Source organism: Anopheles gambiae, chromosome 3, assembly GCF_943734735.2.
Source record: "Anopheles gambiae chromosome 3, idAnoGambNW_F1_1, whole genome shotgun sequence".
Taxonomy (NCBI): Eukaryota; Metazoa; Arthropoda; class Insecta; order Diptera; family Culicidae; genus Anopheles; species Anopheles gambiae.
The window spans coordinates 46,588,079-46,607,837 of record NC_064602.1 but is presented as its reverse complement, the minus strand read 5'-3'; the positions used below and the strand labels follow the sequence as shown (position 1 = coordinate 46,607,837).

Here is a 19,759-nt window from a genome sequence, read left to right as displayed (position 1 = left end):
TAGTTTTTTGTTTCTTATTTGTTAATGGTTTATATAACAGAATTGTTATTGTATTTAGTAATGGAATAATAATAACACATTAGACTGATGATTAATATTTAATAAAATAGTTAATTAATGGGGAACATTAAAATACATTGACTGTAGTAATATATACTAAAAATGGATTACACTTTATCAAAATTTTGTATATTTGTCATAATATCGTGCTATTTTGCAATATCAAAAAAGTGTTTTAATAATAAATAAATAAATTTATCATAGGTTTAATATGATAAAAAAAAACTTCCAAATGTTTTTTTAACAATTGTTTTTAATAATTGAACAAACACCTATTTTTTTTAATTAAATGAGATATCTGCATTTACCTACATAGAGGCATACGGTACCGTAATTTGAACTATCCTGGCGAACCCTGCATCTAGAAATAACCCGCAGCATCTCAACGCCGCTTCGTGGCCGTTCACAATGTTGTTGATGTTGCAGTTCAATTTATGCTTTCGTGTCGGCCGGTAGCAAACGCAGGAGCGTTCGTGGTCGTACAAGATCGAAAAACAGAGCGTACGTGCAGTAATGTTTGTTAGGATTGTTTCGTTTGTGCTACAATAGTGAACCATTCTGATCGTGTGTTGGCCGTGAAGTATACAGGCAATAGCTCAACTCTCAAACCAACATATTATAAAAATTGTTCCGCTGACACACGCTGGAAGGAGTGTGCTTAAAAGTTTGGCCTTTTATCTGTGTTTAAAAAGGTGATCGTTATTGGATCGAGAGAAAAAAACGAAGGAGTTGTAGGAGTGATTGATTTACATGCAGAGTGTGTGCCTAATAGTCATTTGAACGAAAGTTAAGAATAGTTAACGGATTAATAACCGGACTAACCGGGTGAAAGGATATCCACGGATAACAAGAAGAAGAAGTAAAAAACAACCTTAGATGCCTTTTTATGGGCAAAAGCAAAAGCTAACCAATTGAACGTGTGAATCATCATCATTGTCGACAGAATGTTGATGGGTTTGTTATTTGACGTTCGTGAGTGAGAGTGTATTTGTAAGCAAAATACGTTATACTGGGTGCGTTTGATACGTCCGGAAGAAATTAGGAGTAAAGAATCAGTTCCACAGGGTTTGAAACCTGTTCTCTGTGTGTGAATGCGTGATGCAAGAAAAATAAACCGCAAACCTTCGAAAGTAGAGGGAGAAGAGATAAAAATAAAGCAGGTGATAAGCAAACAACGACAGATAGCTGGTAAAGGAAAAATCTATCGACGTCAACGCAACCAACATCGACGCTATCGCCCTGCCCAAGTGCTGTGACATAAGGGAATTGCACAGGGAAAAACGCACCGCAAAAAGTGTTTGGAAGATAGTGACGAAAACTGCAAAAAAAAAAAACCAGCAGCAAGAAAAGTGCATCGGTGCAACATTGTAGTGCGTGAACATAATCGGAGTAATAACAAAAACGAACAGTCCCACGCCCGCTGCCATCCTGCTTTACAGTTCAAATGTGGTCCGAGGCAATGAGCACATTGGCCAAAATGTATCCAAAGCTTAGTGCAGTTGAGCTGTCAGCGATCCTCATGAAAGGTAGGTTAAACGATTACTAGGTTTTTGAACAACTCTATGACTTTTTATACATAAAACAAAACATTAAATCATGTGGCCGAGTGAGAAATTTAAAAACAAAGAACACAGCTTCAACTAGTTTTTTTGTGAGGGTCGGTGAGAAAGGGTGCGTTTATTTATCTTTGGTTGAATTGAGCGGAAGCAATTAAACGCCTGTTCACGACAGCTGCCACAAGCTTCGCTCATCTCATCCGTCGTTTTCCGCGGCATCGATATCGCGACTGCGACTCATCAGCGAGGGTGTTTGGATGAGGGACATAAGTGAGCGATGGACACTCCATTCACACACCCCGCCCAGAATGGCTGGTAATTGCCACCCCGAAGGCGGCAACGATGGTGGTGACGCCGTTCAGCTACTGTCCGGCGAGAACTGAACTGTACGGTGTAATTATGTCATTTATTAGTGGCGCCTTTTGCGCTCGGATTTTAATTGGAGAACCGCATTCGCTCGCGACTCCAGTGAAATTATACGGCGAAGGAGCACGAGGAAAAGGGAGGAGCCTGAGAAAGGGTACATTGGAATGCAAAGGAAAGCGCGTCTGGCCGCGTGTGTCCGCCACCTCGCACACTCGCTCATAAATCACTCAATCCGCGCAAATCGCTTGCAGCTGGACGGCCGATTGCTTCGTCCGACAATTGACGAAGGCGACGAAAGGAAGCCACCGGTCCGTGGGTGCTTATGGGTGCAAGATGAAAACCGGTACGTGCCTCTGTGATGGAGCAGAAATCTGTTCATCAAGATGACATGCGAGCGTGTGACATTTGATGATCATGCGCCAGCACGATCGTGGACGTGGTGGTTGCATTTAATTAGATCCAGCGAACTACACGCGCTTAGGTACGGGTGGGCATCTTCGAAACTGAAGGTGTTAGCCGCAATCTTCTTCAAACCAAAACCAACCCGAACCAAACCGGATGCGCACATCAAAGAGTAATTAGTTTTGCAGTGACGTCGGGAGTGTCTTTTATCAGAAGGAACTGTATGGTAATTGTGGTTGAAGTCTAGGAAAACTGAATAGATCTCATGTAATTAGGTATGTTCGTATCGTCTACTCTTTGAGAAAGAAGTTGTACCTATTCTCGAGATTGTATATATGCATGTAAAATATATATACAGACCGGATGTGTGCGATTGCACTGCGAGCGCAATTAATTTGATTTCGTTTGTAGCTTCCAAGAACGGATCCCATCAAGCGCACACACATGCTAAATGTTGGGATTGATATTTTGCACATTTTGCTTAAATCTGAGTGAATCCGAAAGAAGAATCCCGCCCGCCATACCGGTGATGGGTGCTGTGGATCCGCCTCGTTCTAAAAGAAGAGAATCGACGATCTTGGCAACTTGGGTAATGGGTTAGGGATATATTCTTGGAAGGTGCAGCAGCCTTCGCCATACGACTAGAAACGCCATTCTTATGAATGGGTGGCACACATCAGACATGGTGGACGTGTATCATCCGGTGGATGTTTGAGGGTATAATTATAGACTCATAGGTGGGGAGGGAGGTGTCCCGAAATGCTGTGCTGTGCTGGGGTCGAAAAATGGGGACTACTCTCCAGGGCGAAGGTTTTTGCTGCAGACCCGATGCCTTCGCCGCTGATCTTATGATCTAGACCGCGATCACAGATGTGAGATGTGCGAAGAGTGCGAAAAATGAATCTGCTAATAAGAAGGACTCTGTGTGTTTGTGACTTTTGATACACAAAACGTTGCAGTTAGGAGCTATAAATGAAATTATGGGTTACGTTTTTTCGTTGTGTTTTTTGTGCTTCCTTGGAACCGGAAAGATGGGAATGGCGCATCGGAGATGAATGATATGGCCCGGTGGGACGGTCATTTTTTGTTGTTGCTGCAAAGGTTATGTTACAGAAAGCATCCCAGCTAGAAACCGTACTTTCTCACGCCCCAAAGCTATCAAGTTAAACGGATTTTTAAGGCTCCAATGATTCGTAAATATAAGAAAGCGACTTCACTGAGCTGTGCATAAAGAAAAGTCAATTCAATAGATTGTTTCCACAAAATCTATCGCCTCTATTGACATGCAGTTACTAAAAAGGCTAAAAATAATCTCAAGGTGTTCGGTTTCCATGGAATTATGGTCTGGAATGGTAAATCGCACAATGACCGGCCTGTGTGTGCAGCAGATCCCATCATAGGCCGGGTGTTTCATACCACCGTGCCGTCGATGTAATCATCCCAGACGTAAAAACCCTCCCCTTGTCATACTACCCGTTCATCCCGTTAGTGGCGTTCTAGGCACACGTGCTTCATCCGCTCGATTCGTCCAGATGTTCAAACAACGACGCTTCGCTTATCATTTGTTTGCACATTTCCCTGAGCACTGAGCTGAGTTCACTGGTGCTCTCCCCCCAGAGCGACCCTTGGGCGCGGTCGGACGTTCTGGACAACGATTCGCACACGATAATCCGTCCAGTTGCGTGGAAGGCGTACGACAGGCGGAGTATCGTCCGTTACCACCGTCACCATCTGGACGTGAGATGGATGAGTCGTGCCAATTCTGCAGACAATGCGAACATATTGTCCGCTACACCGTCGTATTCGAAGCAATCTTTTCTGTAAGCAAACCGAAGCGGTTAAAATATGGATCTGATGCTACTAAATATGATGAGTGACGTCACGTTAGATATTGTAGTGGTTTGAAGAGTCGTTGGGGGATTAAAAAAGTCATCGACGTTAGAATTTAAGGCTGATACATAATTCCACACTCACAAGCTGGTTTGTTTTATGTTTTTATAGTTGATGTTTACAGCTATTTAGGTATACAAACTTTCGAGCATGCATGACTAAATTTAAAATGTTATGTGTGCCATAATGCGGCCCAATACGTTTAATTCTCAGAGGACAGAATACAGATCAGCGTCAAAGTTGACCTATACCGCAGTTCGATGTTAGATGATCAATCACAAATCACAAAAGTTGGTCCAAAAGAGTGTGATATGATTTAAGTTGGTATGTTTGGTTCTTAGGGAACTACTACAGATAAAAAAAATCCGGTCATGTTTTATTCTGAAAACCCTATCCAGCCCGAGTCCTTGTCTTGCGAAAAAACCAACCTAAACCATTCGGATGGGTACAATCAATCGTCATCTACAATTTGTCATTATGTCATCAGTAGACTATCCCATTCTAACAAACAGCAATCTGGTCACGAGGGATTTATTTTCTCGTGCCTACTATGAAGATGTCGCCACTAGCCGGGAGAACTTGTCACTGGTTGCTTTGTTTACAAACTTCTCATCGCCGCTCCTGGTGCCGTTGAGCAGTAAGCAACTCGGGATGGAATTAAATCACATGCTTGATAGCATGGTCCGTGTAGTGAAGGTACTGAAGAGCGGACCATCGTGATGGATCGCCTTCAGGAACGCCATCTGTCAAGGTGGGACAAGTTCACGAAACTTCGTAGGTGTAAGTGCGGATTCTCTAGTCGGCTGGTCTAGTTTTGACAACGTCGGAATGTCCACGCGGGTTGTTTGAATTTTCCGGTGAAAATATTTCTCCCTTCTCGGGGCTTTCCATTTCCTCCCGTTCTTCATTTAGACGGTGGTGTCTTAGATGGCGCTGGGAGTGGAGAGATTTTATTACCACGTTTGTTCGAGCAAGCGGCATGTTTTTGAACGTCGGAGTCACTTGAGTGGGTGTGAATGGCCCCTAGAAAGGGGACAATCTATCTTTCGTGGAAATGTTTTGATAGTCCTACCAGTATGAATGGTATTCCTCCAACACGAGCGCATTCACCTACCTTACTGCTCTACCGACCGTCGTAAGATGGATGATAAATATGTTCATCTAGTTCATCTTGTCTTTTGCTACGGAAGCAATGAACAGCGTAAGATGTGTTTGTGTTTTTTTCTTCCATTTTTACCATTCGATTCGTGCACATGTGCATTTTATGGTTAGACTGTCGCCAGGCGCCGACATACACATCGCTGGCGGGCAGGAACAGTCTCTCCGTCGGGGGGACAGATGCGTGAAGCGTTATTAACAAAACCGCGTAAACCGTGGCGCGATGCGCAGGTGGTATATTTCTACATACGCGGAGATAATTTATGGTACGCCGTAGGGGTGATGCACGACACAGACGTTCCGGTTGTCTGTTACCAGCGCGGTGGGGTTAATTAGCCTGCCCTGCATGAAAGGGATTGGGTTGGATTACTGCCGATTTGCTCTAGCGCATGGTGGAATCGAAGTAGCAAAACTGTCGCCCGTAAGGAGAAGCCGTTCCTTGGGCAAACGGTGCACTGATTACCTTCGAGGCTAATAAAAACTTTATGGCTCCATTAGGGATCATGGTTCGGTTTTTGTGCAATTCTGGCTCAAAAGGGGGTTGCACGAAAACGGAGCACGTTTTTACGATCAACCTTAAATCTCTTCCGAAGCGAGATGATTATTTTATTTCTCAGTAAATATTACAATTCCCTCAACTCTGTGTATATGGCACATTAGCGAAATGTAATGTGGCAAATACTTTGTTCCACATCATTTGTCGGTATTTAATTAAACAGAACGGGTGTTATTGTGGCCATGTGCGCTGTAAGTGTCAAGAGCGGTTATGGTGCTAGGAGTAAAAATCGAATAACGATTCCATACGATATATATGATTTTTTGTGGGAAAGGCGAATTCCACCAAGAATATATATTTGAATTACACAATCATTGAGTTTTGTCAAGGGCTAATCACAGAAGCTAAAGCTCAAAGAACGAAGCTACCCTTAGCGGTGAACTGGATGCGCTCTTTCGTTTATACCTAGCCCTCCAATGTATCAAGTCCTTTTTAAAGCACACTTTTTTTCTTCGTTGGCTCCGCGTCCAATCCAACGGTATACGGAATTGCATCCTTTTACGGTGCCGGTTTTGAGGCGCCAACCATCTTCTCCCCGGCGCGAACTAAAACGAGAAGATGAAAACTAGCGATAGCAGTTTTCGGCAGAATCTTGAACGAATGCGTATAAAGGATGCTTGTTTATATTCCGGGTCCGGGTTTCGACCGTCCCCAGGGGAGATCATCGCAGGACGACGATGATGCGTCGCTTAAACGAAAAAAAAAGAATCCACAGAATGCAAAAGGTGACCGAAAAGTAAGCAAAAAAAATATCAGTAGTGTAGTCACTTGGCCATTTTCGGAGCCACGATCCATTCGCGGTTAGTGTTTCTGGTTTTACTGTACCGTTTTCGTGCCCTCCGGTTGCGGTATTGTGTGTTTGTGCACATATGTGTGTGAGAGAGAGGTTTGGGTGAGTCTTGCTCTTCGGCAAACTACTCCCGGAATGTAATCAATCGCACACATAGATCTCCATTCGACGAATGTGGCTTGGTTTTCGTAAATTAAATTAACCCTGCAATAAGGTAGATAAGGCAAGGGATAGGAATGTTTCGCGGATGCTTACCAATATAAGACAACAGCCAGGGCATCCCGCCGGCTCGGCTATCTCGGCTGTAAAGAAGAGTGTCTAAAAAATGAACACACAAAGCTGCTTAAAGCCATGCCTTTATGGTGCCACATCCTTTGCGGTGTCCTGGGTGTGAGGTCCGTATCGCTATCTTCCGAGAAATAACGGGTCAACACGAGCAGCGTATCGAAATTGTAATCACGGTTCTGGAAATAGGATTTAGGGAGGATATCTTCGGCATTGCTAACGTTTCCTCATCGTTCGTCGTTTCGCTCCGTGCACAAACGCTGCTTCTGCTGATGCGCAATGCCCAGCGCAATGCGAATCCGCAGCACAGATGGCGCCAGCCCATCGAGACGCACCGTTTCCAACCGAGATCCCGGTTCGCGTACCATCCGCGCTGGGGCGTGCGGAATGGAACGACCAGTCAGTGCAACACAGTTCAATGTAACGAGAATGGTGGTGATGTACCGAAACCTCTCTCCGACCGCCCCGAACTCATTTTCCCTTACAAATCGTTTGCGTACACGTTTGCTGCTGGCGCTCTCTTGCCGACCGGCCGGCCGGCCCTCTGCCTGTTGCCTGTCAGCGGGCAATCTTTTTCCGGCTTGCACTTGCAACGCGACGTCTACTGCAGCAACATATGGCGTCCCGTGCACGTACCGGGTGGATCGATTGGAAACGGGAAACGGGGCGTTAAGTTACAATTTATTTTCCCAGTCGCCACATTCCTTGTTCGCTTCCCGGACTCTTCCAGCCGTGCCAGCCGTGCCAGCTCACCCCCAGACGGGTCCCGTTCGATACTGTACTGCGTTCCCGCACTTTACATCTTTCTCTGCATCTTCGCATCTAATGCGTTTGCTTGCACTCCAGCGCACAGCGAACGGCACGCAGGAAGCCGATTAAGTAAATATAAATACGCAAACAAATTGGCAGTTTATTTAGCCTACTGGTGCTGGTTCAGGCCGCATGATGATGCATTGGATGATGACCGGCAGCATAATGCTGCCGCACACAAATGCAAAACGATGCGGTGCGTGTTAATGATACAGCGAGAGAGAGAGAGAGAGTGTGCGTGTGTTTTAGCGCCAACAGCCTAGAGAGCACAAGATTAGCCAAATTCAGTAGCCATGCCAACCATGGTTGGTAACCGATCGATGTAGAAGTATCGCTGTATGTTTACATTACTGCCACTGGCATTGTAGAGTGCACGGGGGACATGGGTTAGCGGGTTTTGTTTGACATAATGGCGGTGGCTTCCCTGACTGTGCTCGAACGTCTTTAGCAATCTCAGCCAATGTAAAAAAGCTCCACAGCATCGCATCATGAAGCAATAAACAATACAATGCACTGATGTTAAACCCTGGCGCCACAGAATACTTTAAAAGCGGATGGGAGAAAAAAGGGAAAACATTCTGGTAAGCAATATGCAAAGATGCCAATAACCCTGGTTCGTGTTTTATTGACAGCTTAATACAGCGAATGCGAATGGGTCGGGTTGTGTTGTGGCCAGCAGATTTGAACCATTAGGGATGCATCGAGTGCAGGGAAGATGTTTAGAATCGATTGAGTAATGAGAAACGCCACGGTAGCGCCATTATAACACTGACTTACAAAACGCATGAAAGGCCCCCGACACACACATGGCATTCTAGGAGCGCAATTTGCATTGTAAAACAAATACGATGCAAGGGTATTGTGGCTGGTGTGATCGTTTGGCGGCAGGTTACCCTACTCCATTTGTTTAATCCTTCCGTCTCCCGACACACAAACGCCACACACATGCACCGGCACGGTCACAACAACTGAGCCGTACCGATTCAGGCACTCCAATTTCCAATTCCGTTATTGCACATTGCACACCGGTGCACACCGGGGAAAAAAACGATACGATTTGCACCAAAAAGCGATGACAGCGGCGGCCGGGGTGCAAAGGGAGGTGTGTGGAATAAATTACTGTCAATTTATTAACATGATGCAATTTTCACCCGTAATTGCTGGAGACTTGAGGCGGAGGCCGGGAACGAGGTCGCGAAGACGTGACCTACTGCGTTTGGATGCAGATCGATCGGGGCCGTGGTTGAATGGGAAGGATGAGCCCGGCGTAACGTGTGCGTTATGTTGCACGTTACGCGATAGTGTTGATCGATGTTGTGGCGCTTCCGGGGGTACTGGCCCCCGAAGGAAGGGGGTATTGTCGTCCTCCGGCGACTGCACCTATTGCATAACGTGACACGTGCCCGATCTCGACCAGGGCCCTCCTGATGTGCAAAACAGTAGTAAAAACATGCAATTGAATATTTATTTGCTGGAACGCAATGACCAAGCTCGTTGTATTGGGAGCGGATTTACGAATGTTGTAAGTCACGCATCAGTGTTTAAATTAGTGAAATCAGTTGGGTTCGCTTGGAAAGCTATGTCACAGTTATGCCATATTGCGCGACGTTTCTTTAACCTTCTCGCATAGAACAAGCCAGATTGCTTTCTTCATGTAGAAGTATAATGGGGGGCCCACCCAAACCACAACTATTCAGCAAACTGCTATTCACCTTTACCCTTTTGTGGAGATTTTTCCCCATCTGTCTACTCTTCACTGAATGAACACTGTGTCATACCTAACACTGTATCATACCTAACGACGCGAACTGAGTGGAAGCTAATTAGGAACCGGAAGGACCCAATGAAATAAGCTTGCAAAGCCCAGACACCTTTTTTTTCGACGTTCCGCGGTCGATATTTGTCTAGCTGGTTTACTCTCCTTCCAGCACGAACACGCACACGCAAAAGCACGATTTACCGAAACCCGCTTCGGATGATGCGGACCAGCTTGTCGTTTACTAATTAATAGATAGTGAATGGTGGAAATTCTGAAAACGAGAATGACTTTAGCTGGATAGTGCTTTTTTTTCCTCCCTTTCAATCTCCATCACATCCCGCGGGATCTATCGCACTCGTAATGGGTTGAATGAATGGGTTGATGTTGCCAGGGGAAGCGCCACATAAAAATCGCATAAAAACGCGACACAAATTGCTTTTCCCGTTCAATCAACTTTCGCGAAGCGCTTCCCGCGTGACATCGTCTGGTACGTTAATTTTATATTAAAATATACATGCTTCTTTTATGGCGCAGATACCCACACAACGCCAGGGACTACGGGACGATAGAGAGACTGGGACAATTCGGTTTGCGAAACGAAAGCAAGAAAAAGTGAAAATATTTTCTGCTCAGTTTTCGCAACCGAGTGCTGATTTGTGATTTGGTGTGGCAAAAATTTTGAGTTCCATTTCGTTCCCTCACTCCCTCCTTCGATCCTGGTCGGTTCCCTCTTTGCCGGGTGAATCTTTGCGTGGTGTCTGTTGTTTGCAGCACACAATAAGAAGAACGGAACAGCAGAACGTCGAGCGAACGAGGTTCAACCCCAACCGACGCGAAAGTGTTGATCATTATCTCGACGACAACGGCGACGTTTGGACGAGGACTGAAGCTGCATGCAAAATAAGTGCAGTCGCAGTCGGTTTCTCTGCACTGATTTTGGTGCGATGCGACGCGGACGGGGTCGGTTGGATGTACTGCGACCGTGCGGGAAAGCCATTGTAGCACGACGACACCAACATTCGGCAATTATTTATGAACTCCGAAATCCGACCCGATACACCGAGGCACCGTGGCCGGACGAGAGACCGAGAAAGGTGAGGAAATGGAAGTGGACAGGATTCTGGATGATGGGTTTTAGGGGGGGGGGGGGGGGGGGGAGGCTGGGTGTACTGCGGAATGTTTGGCTAAAGTGGGCGACTAGCAGCATTACAGCCAAGTTTTCAAGTTCAGACGCGCTCCAGACGCTCCCGAAACATCGCCAAAGTTTCCCATTTTTGCTGATGCCTGTTTTGTGATAGTGTTTCACGTTCTTCCTTCTAGTTTCGTTTGCGGCACGTTTGCGCTGCGCTGGTGGTTCCTGCGTGCGTCTCCGGTCCTTTTAAGGATGGGCATAACGTGTGCTGCATCCTGCACCACCTATCACGGCCGTCCTGGCAACGCCAGCGCAGCGCCAGATGGTTCGATTGTCTTTTGGGGAGGCAACTTAAGGGTAGGAGTAATCCAGCACGCTTTAGTTGCGGCTGTGGGTTGTTGGCTGCCGGCTTTTTGGAGGAAGAGAATGCGAAAAAAGCGAGACAATCCTGGCACAATCTGGCGCCGGTCGCTTAGCGCGATATAGAACAATAACTTTTGCCGCAAAATGATGGTCCGTGGGAGGAAAAGGCGATGCGGCTGGAGCGTTGGAGAGCTTTTTTTTCAATGCACTAGAAACTGGTATCCCTCAGCGAGGACGTTGGCTTCCAAGAAGATAGGTAGGCGAAAAGGCAACGATCGGGTTTGGGAATGTGCTGGAGAGTCGTTGCACATTAGGTTCAATGTATATTTTGAAAAATTTCCAACACTGATGTGGTTGACAGCGTCCATCCAGGCATCGCTAGCAATGGGCTACCGTTGGCCGTATGTTGTATTAGTGTAAAAATGCTCACAACGGTAAATTGATAGTAAAAAAAAAGAAAATGACTTTCTTTTATGAACCAGAATGCCATAATCAATGTAAAAACCTACTAAAAGTAATTGAAATATAGCTGGTGGCTTGCGTAGTTTGCGCAAACGATTGCTAGCAATCGCTCACATATCAGACAGTTTCCTATTTCTACCTCGGGTCACTGCGTAGAAATAGCCAGGTGAACCCACTCGGGGTGTTTATATAATAATTAACATTTACAAGTTAATTTACAACACTCACTACCGCCAAGACCCATTGCTGCACATGGCGCACAAGTGTCAAAGGGTAGTCGGCAAGCAAATGCAATTTATTCGCGCACCTCGCAAAAGGGATTTACTCCCTTAAGTGTGTCCACCACCGTGATGATGTGTCTTCCCCCGCCGCGCATTGTGGGTTATTGTGTGCGAGGAGGCTCGCTTGTGTATTCGCAGCTGTATGTCAGCCAGCTGTTAATAGCGATGGCCACACACAACAACTCCGTAAACACACACAAACTCGCACACCGATGCAACATGACAGCGGCACTGTTTGTTCCTTAAGCTTGCAGTAATTTATATGCACTCGTGTAAACGTCGTCCACCCAAACGCGCAGATTGCAATTTGGACCGTGATACGTTTGCCGCGTTCCAATGCGCCCAGACAGTGGGCATGGGGTGCATAGGTGGGGTACGGGGTGGGAGGGAGTGCTTGCCGTGTCTGCCGTTTGCAACGCGTACCTCGCTCAGGGTCTTATTAATAACTTCATCGTCGTGCAGTTGTGCTCTGGGGTGTTGGCGCTGACCAGGCCGGCAGCGTGACTATCAGATGTGCGGTTGCTGATGAAAATTAATTACTTACACATAATTCAATCGAAGCGCCCCCTTTGACACCCCTACAGGAAGGAAGTGGCCTTTGCGGGAAGTTGTCAACGTTGTGGGCAAACCGTTGGCGGTTGGGTCAGGCGAATAGAATGAATGAACACACACACACAGCTGGTGATATCTTGATGGGTTCTGAAGATTACGAACGAGAGTTCCTTTCGGCCATCGACGCTCGGTTGGCAGTGGTCTGGGTCTGCGTTTGTTCAACGAATTTGTCATCAAACCTTCGGAGAAGCAACCAAAAACACGCTGAACCAACCATATGGAGCGCTGTGGTATGTGTGTGTGTGTATGTGTGCGTTATGATTGGTTTCGCTTATCTCCGGCCAACGATCTTCACGAGACTGCATTCCATTCGATCGTTTGCGGATGGCCCCGCGGTGCCTCGACGCAGCCATCGCTGTTGTGTTGTGATTGTTGTTGACGGTGGTTTCATTTGCATAAATTTGCGTGACGCCACCCTCTCCGCTCCCAGCTCTGCTCTCACTTCCTAGCGCCCGTGCCAAGGTGATGCAGACGAGGACGATTTTGTGTGTGCGCTGTGCGTGTGTCGCCACCGCGAACGATATCTTCGAGCGTTCAAGCTGTGTCTTTTATGGCGCTTTGGTGCGAATGACAATTTCTAGCTCCATTGACAGCTGTGCCGCTTAAAACAATATTCCTTCTGGGGAGCGTTCGGACAGGGGCCGGATGGGTGGCGTCTGGTGGCCGGCTATAAAGAAAACATAAACAAACATAAATTATACTTAGAAGCTGCTAGCGTTGCCCTCCTTCCGCGGGGGACCTGCAAACCTGCACACACAGCTTGACCACAGACGACGACGCGCTGTCGCCGTCGACTTAAAAGACTAATTAGAGATGGAAGCGCCAATGATGGTGCGATGCCGCATTGCTTGCGCATCGGCGCTTAACACACTCGGCAGGGCAGGCGCATTAGATCCGCCTCGGATTCGGGGACCCGATCGCGCTGCCGGAGATGCTTTAATCTTACATTTTTGTTTTAGACGTTGCTTCCACTACCGTGCTTAATCATTTAAATTGGCTACGGGGTTTTTTGAAGTTATAAACTGTGCGTATATTTGTGTGCGAAAATAAAATCAGTGTCATCAGTGCAATTAATTTTAGCACGTTTTCGGTTTGGCTAAAAGTGTGCTGAACGGCAAATGAGCTGAAATGGTAGAAACAGAGGTAGATCATTCCATATTTTACCCACCATTAGCTCCTGGACATAATCTATAAATCCTGAGTGTGTGTTGAATGGGAAAACTTTAAATCTTCCTTTTTACCTCCATCGATAAGAAGAGCATGAAATCACTTTGAATCTTGTGTCTTTTTACATCGGATAGAGTTGATCTGATTGTTGAGGTAACTTGAATCGGTAAATGGCGTTCTTCCGGGCTAGCCGCGGACGCTATTTTTATCGCACTTAAGCTCACCTGTGCTGGATATAAACACTGTTTGGCAGTTTGTTTGGATTACCACGTGTTGATGTTCACGCTAGCCAACCTATCAAACGCACCTGTGCAAGATTTTGCTGGATTGAGCGCAATGTTGAATATTTCTTGCATACCATTTCCAACTGTTATGAAGCATTATGAATGTATTGGTTAAAACATAGCATCTAAATAATCCTTTCTCTTTGCTTCTTCTCATTTTCCTCCCAGGAGCTGCCATGTCTGCATCATTGGAGAGAGACTCTGGATTCAACTCGGGCAGTTCGGAACACGAGGACGACCTGAAGTCGCTCGATCAGAGCTCACGCGATGGTTTAATTAGCCCCGAAAACAGTTCCGAAGATTCGGTACCGGAAGCAAAACTGTCAAGCACCGGCGTTGTCGTAACGGCACAGGCCTCCTCATTGGTAAAGAACAAGCGCAAAAGCACGGAACCGTTGCGCGTAGTGGCTGAGACCGAGCTATTAGCACCACTCAAAAAACGGATCCGTTTCGATGACGAACGGAAGCACGTGGAAGAGCTGCAACAAGAGCAGCATCATCGCTCTCATCATCATCAGCATCCGCAGGATCGAGATGAGCTGGATACAAGCTCACCGGCTCCTTCATGCCGCACCGCAAGCAGCCCATTTCGTCCGTGGGCTCCCTCCGCGATGACATTGGAGGGTGGGCCAATTTCACATCCCGTGCCGTTTGCATCTCCGTTTCCCAATCCGGCCGATCTGCTCGTACGTCATCCGGCTGTCACGACACTACACCGTGCAGTCAGTATCAAGCCGCTCGAGCAGCTGCAACCACTGGCCCTGGTGGCTAAGAAGAGCTCAGCCTCCTCCTCTTCATCAACCTCCTCCTCGAACGTCGCCAAGAATCAATCCTCCCGACCGAGCCCACGGTCTGCCTCTCGTTCGCCGCAGCGCACGCCCGACTGGAAGGAGCTGCAGGAGCAACATGCACACCTTCACCATAGTCACGCATCCTCGGGACCGCTGTTCGTGCAGCCCCGTGCTCCACCGTCCCTCGACGGCACGAACGATTCGATCACGGATCACGAGTCAACGGTTGCTTCCGGCGGACACGGTGGCAAATCCTCGTCCGGCTCGGGTGGAGCCATTTCGCAAACGCGCAACTACAAAAACATGACGCGCGAAAGGCGAATCGAAGCGAATGCGCGAGAGCGAACCCGCGTGCACACGATTTCCGCCGCGTACGAGAAGCTGCGGCGAGCCATCCCAGCCTACTCCAATGCCCAGAAGCTGTCGAAGCTATCGATCCTGCGCATCGCCTGCTCCTACATACTGACGTTGAGCCGGATGGCCGGGGAGGATTACAGCGAGGACGGTTCCGAACCGTCGATCGCTGAGTGTGTGGAGATGGTGACTAAAACTATTCAAACGGAGGGTAAGATAAGGAAGAAAAAGGACGAATGAGTGAGGTCGGTTCGGCTATTGGATCGATGGCGAGGTGTGATTTGTCTAGTGCAAAGCATTAGATTAGTCGTCGTCCGTTGTTGATGACTGAAGGAAGGCACCTAATATGCAGCAGCGGCATCGGTGTGCGTTAGGATTATTTGTGCGCATTTGCGGTGCAATCGGCGCTCCCCTCGATGTGGGTCAAACTCTCAGGTTGGATAAAGATCGTCAATTTCGCTTTAGCATAGATGGCGCTATTAAGATTTTACGTTCTCCTTCTCAGTGTATTGTGAACTTAAATGTTAGCTCCCGTCATATTTATTATACAATTATTCCCCTTTGAAGCCATTGAGAATCATTTTTCTTTGCTTTAAAAATTCATCAACTTGTGTATCGAGGTGTGCGGAAAATTAAATAACGAAGTACAAATGTAGTCTTGGAAACTCAAATACGCTGTTTCGTAAGAAAAGGTGCCACAGTTTTACTTAAACATTACTAATGACAATAAACAAACGCAGGGAAAGGGAAGAAGGTTAGCGCAGGCAGCAGTACAAGCGAACGGTGGTACATGTCTTGCAAAAAGAAAAATTAACAAAAAAGCTATCGAAACCAAACCACGCACATCCTGCAGCATTCGGATGGCGGCCAAACGTACAAGTGCCATAAAATGTAGCAACGCGAAAGTGAGAAAAAGGTTGTTATAATGTTAGGGCACACCAGTGTTCCTTGGAGGGAGCAGTTGTAGAGAAGCTGCAAAGCATAGAAAGGAAGGTGAAGGCTTACAACCACCAGCCGCCCCCCCCCCCCCACCCCCCGGAACCGCGTTCCTAGGAGTGCTGACCCCATCGTTGACGCGGGGTTTAAGTCGGCAGACTGAACGTACAAGCACAGTGCAGTGTCATATTTTATGTTAGCTTAGCGCCGTGACCGAAAATAAAGTAGTCCAGAAACGCCCCGTTTAGCGTCTCAGTCATTATTATCAGCGTTAGCGGTTGAAGGTGCAGCACCGCGGTCTCGTTGCTCCATTTAAGAAGGGGCCCGGGTAGAAAGTTTTGGTTGCGAAAAGTCTCACCCAAAACATTGGTGGTTTTGTGTTTGTCATTTGGCATTTCCTCTACTCATAAGCACAGTCATATTAAGTCGTACGTGTGTCTTCTACTGTGAAAGATGATCTGCTGTGAGTCAGTCATGGGTGGTGTTGTGTGAGCCAAGGGCTCGGCCAGCAGGTTTGCGCTTAGTTGGAGGAGAGCAACAAAAATAAAACAAGGAAAATGGAAAGCAAGGCAAGACTACCTGATTTGTACATGTATATAGGAATATATTTGCGTACGTTTTAGAAACACACAAGCATCGGTTCAAACGGTATCAACAAGGTTACTAAGCGACACTCGTTAGATAAGAATACGTATAAGCATATTGTTTTGTAATACTTACAAGTAAGTAGTACCTTAGACAGTTAAGGTTAAACTATATACAAATATTGTGATCGGAGGTGAGGTGAAATCGAAATGATGATCTAAGAAACAACTACAAGTTTGTGAAACACTGGAAAAGAAAATGAAGAAAAGTGTCAAAAAAATGAATAAAATATTTTTGTACGAAAAAAAAGTCCAGATTTTGTGTTTGCTGTTGACGAGGGTGGCGAGCAGTGTAATGATGACAAAGAATTGGTTCAAAGTCTGAGACCCATCAATCAGCACAAAGTGTCTACTCATCTCACGTACCGTTTGTAAGTTGTTCAAAATTGATAATTGCAGATGCTCAAGAAGATTCCAAATTGTGAAGTCTTATCATTCAATTCCAAGAAACGGGTCAACGAAGCTGACAGTCGAGAGATGTGAGGTGTGACAAATGCGTTATTGATGGTATGACTGTTGCTCGCCGAAAGTATTGCTAGATCTGGCATATTCGTGATTTGTTTTTGTTATTCGGCCCCATCAGAAATTGCAGACATTTCACCGCCGTGAAAGCATGGCTTGAGTGGTTCAGGGTGTGCCGATCAATATTTAAAACTTTTACGCGCATAGGTGCATTATCGGGGAAGGCTCGACGAGCCAAACGAAAGACATCGGTAAACATTGCAAACAACAAATGTTCACATTCGCAGCGCCGTGCGGCATGGGGAGCGGGAGTGTGATAAGCCGGGCTGGCGTGCCGGCGTTGTCTATGCCGTCCCGTATCAGTGGGCACCCTTATCAAGTGTGATTTGGAGTGGCTTTGAAAACACCTGTTACGTTTTTCGCTCATTGGGTCGATTTCGTCCAATGGCTTGTGGCATTACATTTGTGTTTTTTTTTGTGAAATGGTGCAACATGGGTGCATTTTTCAAGTAAAACAAAGAAGATATGGTAATATTGTGTCCATTTGGCATTGGATGTTTTTGGGCATGCTAAACACACCACTAATTTTAACACAGTGTCCTGCTGGACAGGTGGAAGTCGAGTGAAATGGAGTGTCGTTCCCACTCCGTCAATTCATCTGGAACCGACACGATGAGCCTTTGATCATCATTGCCTTATCACATCGTCTAGTTTGTGGGAACGGGGACCGTAGCGGGGTTGGCGGCGCGTTGTAAGAAAAGCAAAACATCGACAAGCATCGCGAACCAGTTGGTTGAGGGAATGGACGGATATCGCGCACAGGTGTGATAAGTTGCAGCTCGCCAAGTGTCGATTTTGGACAGCTTGAAGAGAAGAAACACTAAACCCTAAGGGGTTCGATAAGCAAAGCGAATGAGCCCCTGGGCAAGCATGTGCTGGGAGTGAAACACTTGTGTGTTATCTCATGTTCGTGTCGTTGTTTCGTGCATTTGGACTGCTTCGCACTGTGCTCGGTGAGTGCGTATGTACGTGAATGTAGCGTACAGATGCACTGGGCTGAGTGCAAGTGCACCAAACAGGTGCATAAGAACCGGCTGGAATATGTTTAAAGAAAAAAAAAAAGATTTTTAAAGTACACTAAAATCCTCGTGGATTTCATATATTCGCAGTAAAAATAATAAATAATATTCCTATACTCTGTACGAAAAACGCTTACGGTCTTCTACCATTATAGCAAAAAAAGGGCAACTGAGGGCAAGGATGGATAATTGATATTGCATTGTTGCACTTGTAAAACTACTAAACCATCCTGAAACAGTTCACCTGTCGTGCCTGAGCGTCTGTCCGTCTGTGATCTGATTGTTAACAGCTTAATGCAATGGAGGTGTCCGATTTACAGCACGCCACAAACCGTCAAACCAACGCCCCGAAACCATCTGACCCGGTGAAACAGCAATCAAAAATATCTTACGCTAATTGACGAGTGCATCGTTTTGGCATCTCTGCGGCTGCAGCAAACAAATCGCAAATCCTTGCACTTCCGTTGAGTGACAGGCGTTCGGTGTAGTGTTTGCCTTGAGCGAGCAGCAAATGTCTAAACTATGCCGCTAGTCAAAGGGCACAAAAATGAAACTGAATAGTCTGGTGTACATATGCGCCTGCACTTAACGTAGGGTTGTGTGTTGCATAGTGTAGGGACGAATATATTTTGCACGGTAGCACGACATCATACAGATGATGCTATTTTTCACCATATGCAATTATGTTATGAACTGTGGTGTGAAAAAAAGGAAGATTTTTGGCAGATGGGAGTAGCTGAGTCACCTGTTTACAACGAGCTGCTTAGGCCTCAGGGGCTTTTGTTGACGGGGACGGTATGATTGGGGTTTCCGTTCTCTTGTCATGTAAGTTTGCCAAAAAAACGAGCAGCTTTCCACACAATGTAGCAGTGGACAACGAAAAGAAATGTTAAAGTTTTTCATTCATGCTTAATAGTTTAATAATGAAATAATCAAATATTTCTAAAACGATTATAACTTCTGGGATAAGTTTTCAATAAAAAGTATTAAAGTAAAACTATTTTATATTGTAAGCAGGGAAGAAAATATTGAGTACGACGTTTGTTTTGTTACCAAGTAACATTTAAAGAATTATAAACATATAAGGCAGAGAAAAAATTAATCTTACGGAGTTATTTAAAACTTATTTCTCACCATTCATTACTTATGTACGGTGTCTCTTATGTACTGTGTCCATTATTTACTATTTTAAAATCTTATGACACTTAGTTATCGTCAATGTGAAGGGAAAATTCGAAGCTTTGGAATCGTTCAATCAGTTTATGTTATATTAATGTACATAGCATACATGTTGCTTCCATGCCAACCATCACTCTAACGACACCATTCCCATAAGTGACTAAAGTTTGTGAACTACCTTCTGGAAAATCCCAAGACAATTGACAATACCCCCGGGGGAGTAAATGGATTCACCATCTCCCATTTTCGGTGACTGGTGAATCTGCTCATTGAAATGCGGCTGAACCGCTCGCATGCTCTCTTTCCCCCCTTTCCGAAAGGAAGGACAGGAATGGGCAAGCCCACCTGCACAGTAGTAATGAAATCATCTTTCCGGTCCGG

At 46.0% G+C, this 19,759-nt stretch overlaps 1 protein-coding gene across 1 annotated transcript; it reads left to right on the top strand.

Moving 5' to 3' along the window:
* Positions 1-461: 461 nt before the first annotated feature.
* On the top strand, positions 462-16,908 carry LOC1279405 (uncharacterized). Its single transcript, XM_061656476.1, has 2 exons — positions 462-1,586; positions 14,102-16,908. The coding sequence occupies exons 1-2, from the start codon at positions 1,505-1,507 to the stop codon at positions 15,316-15,318; spliced, it is 1,299 nt and encodes a 432-aa protein (XP_061512460.1). The 5' UTR covers positions 462-1,504; the 3' UTR covers positions 15,319-16,908.
* Positions 16,909-19,759: the final 2,851 nt, after the last annotated feature.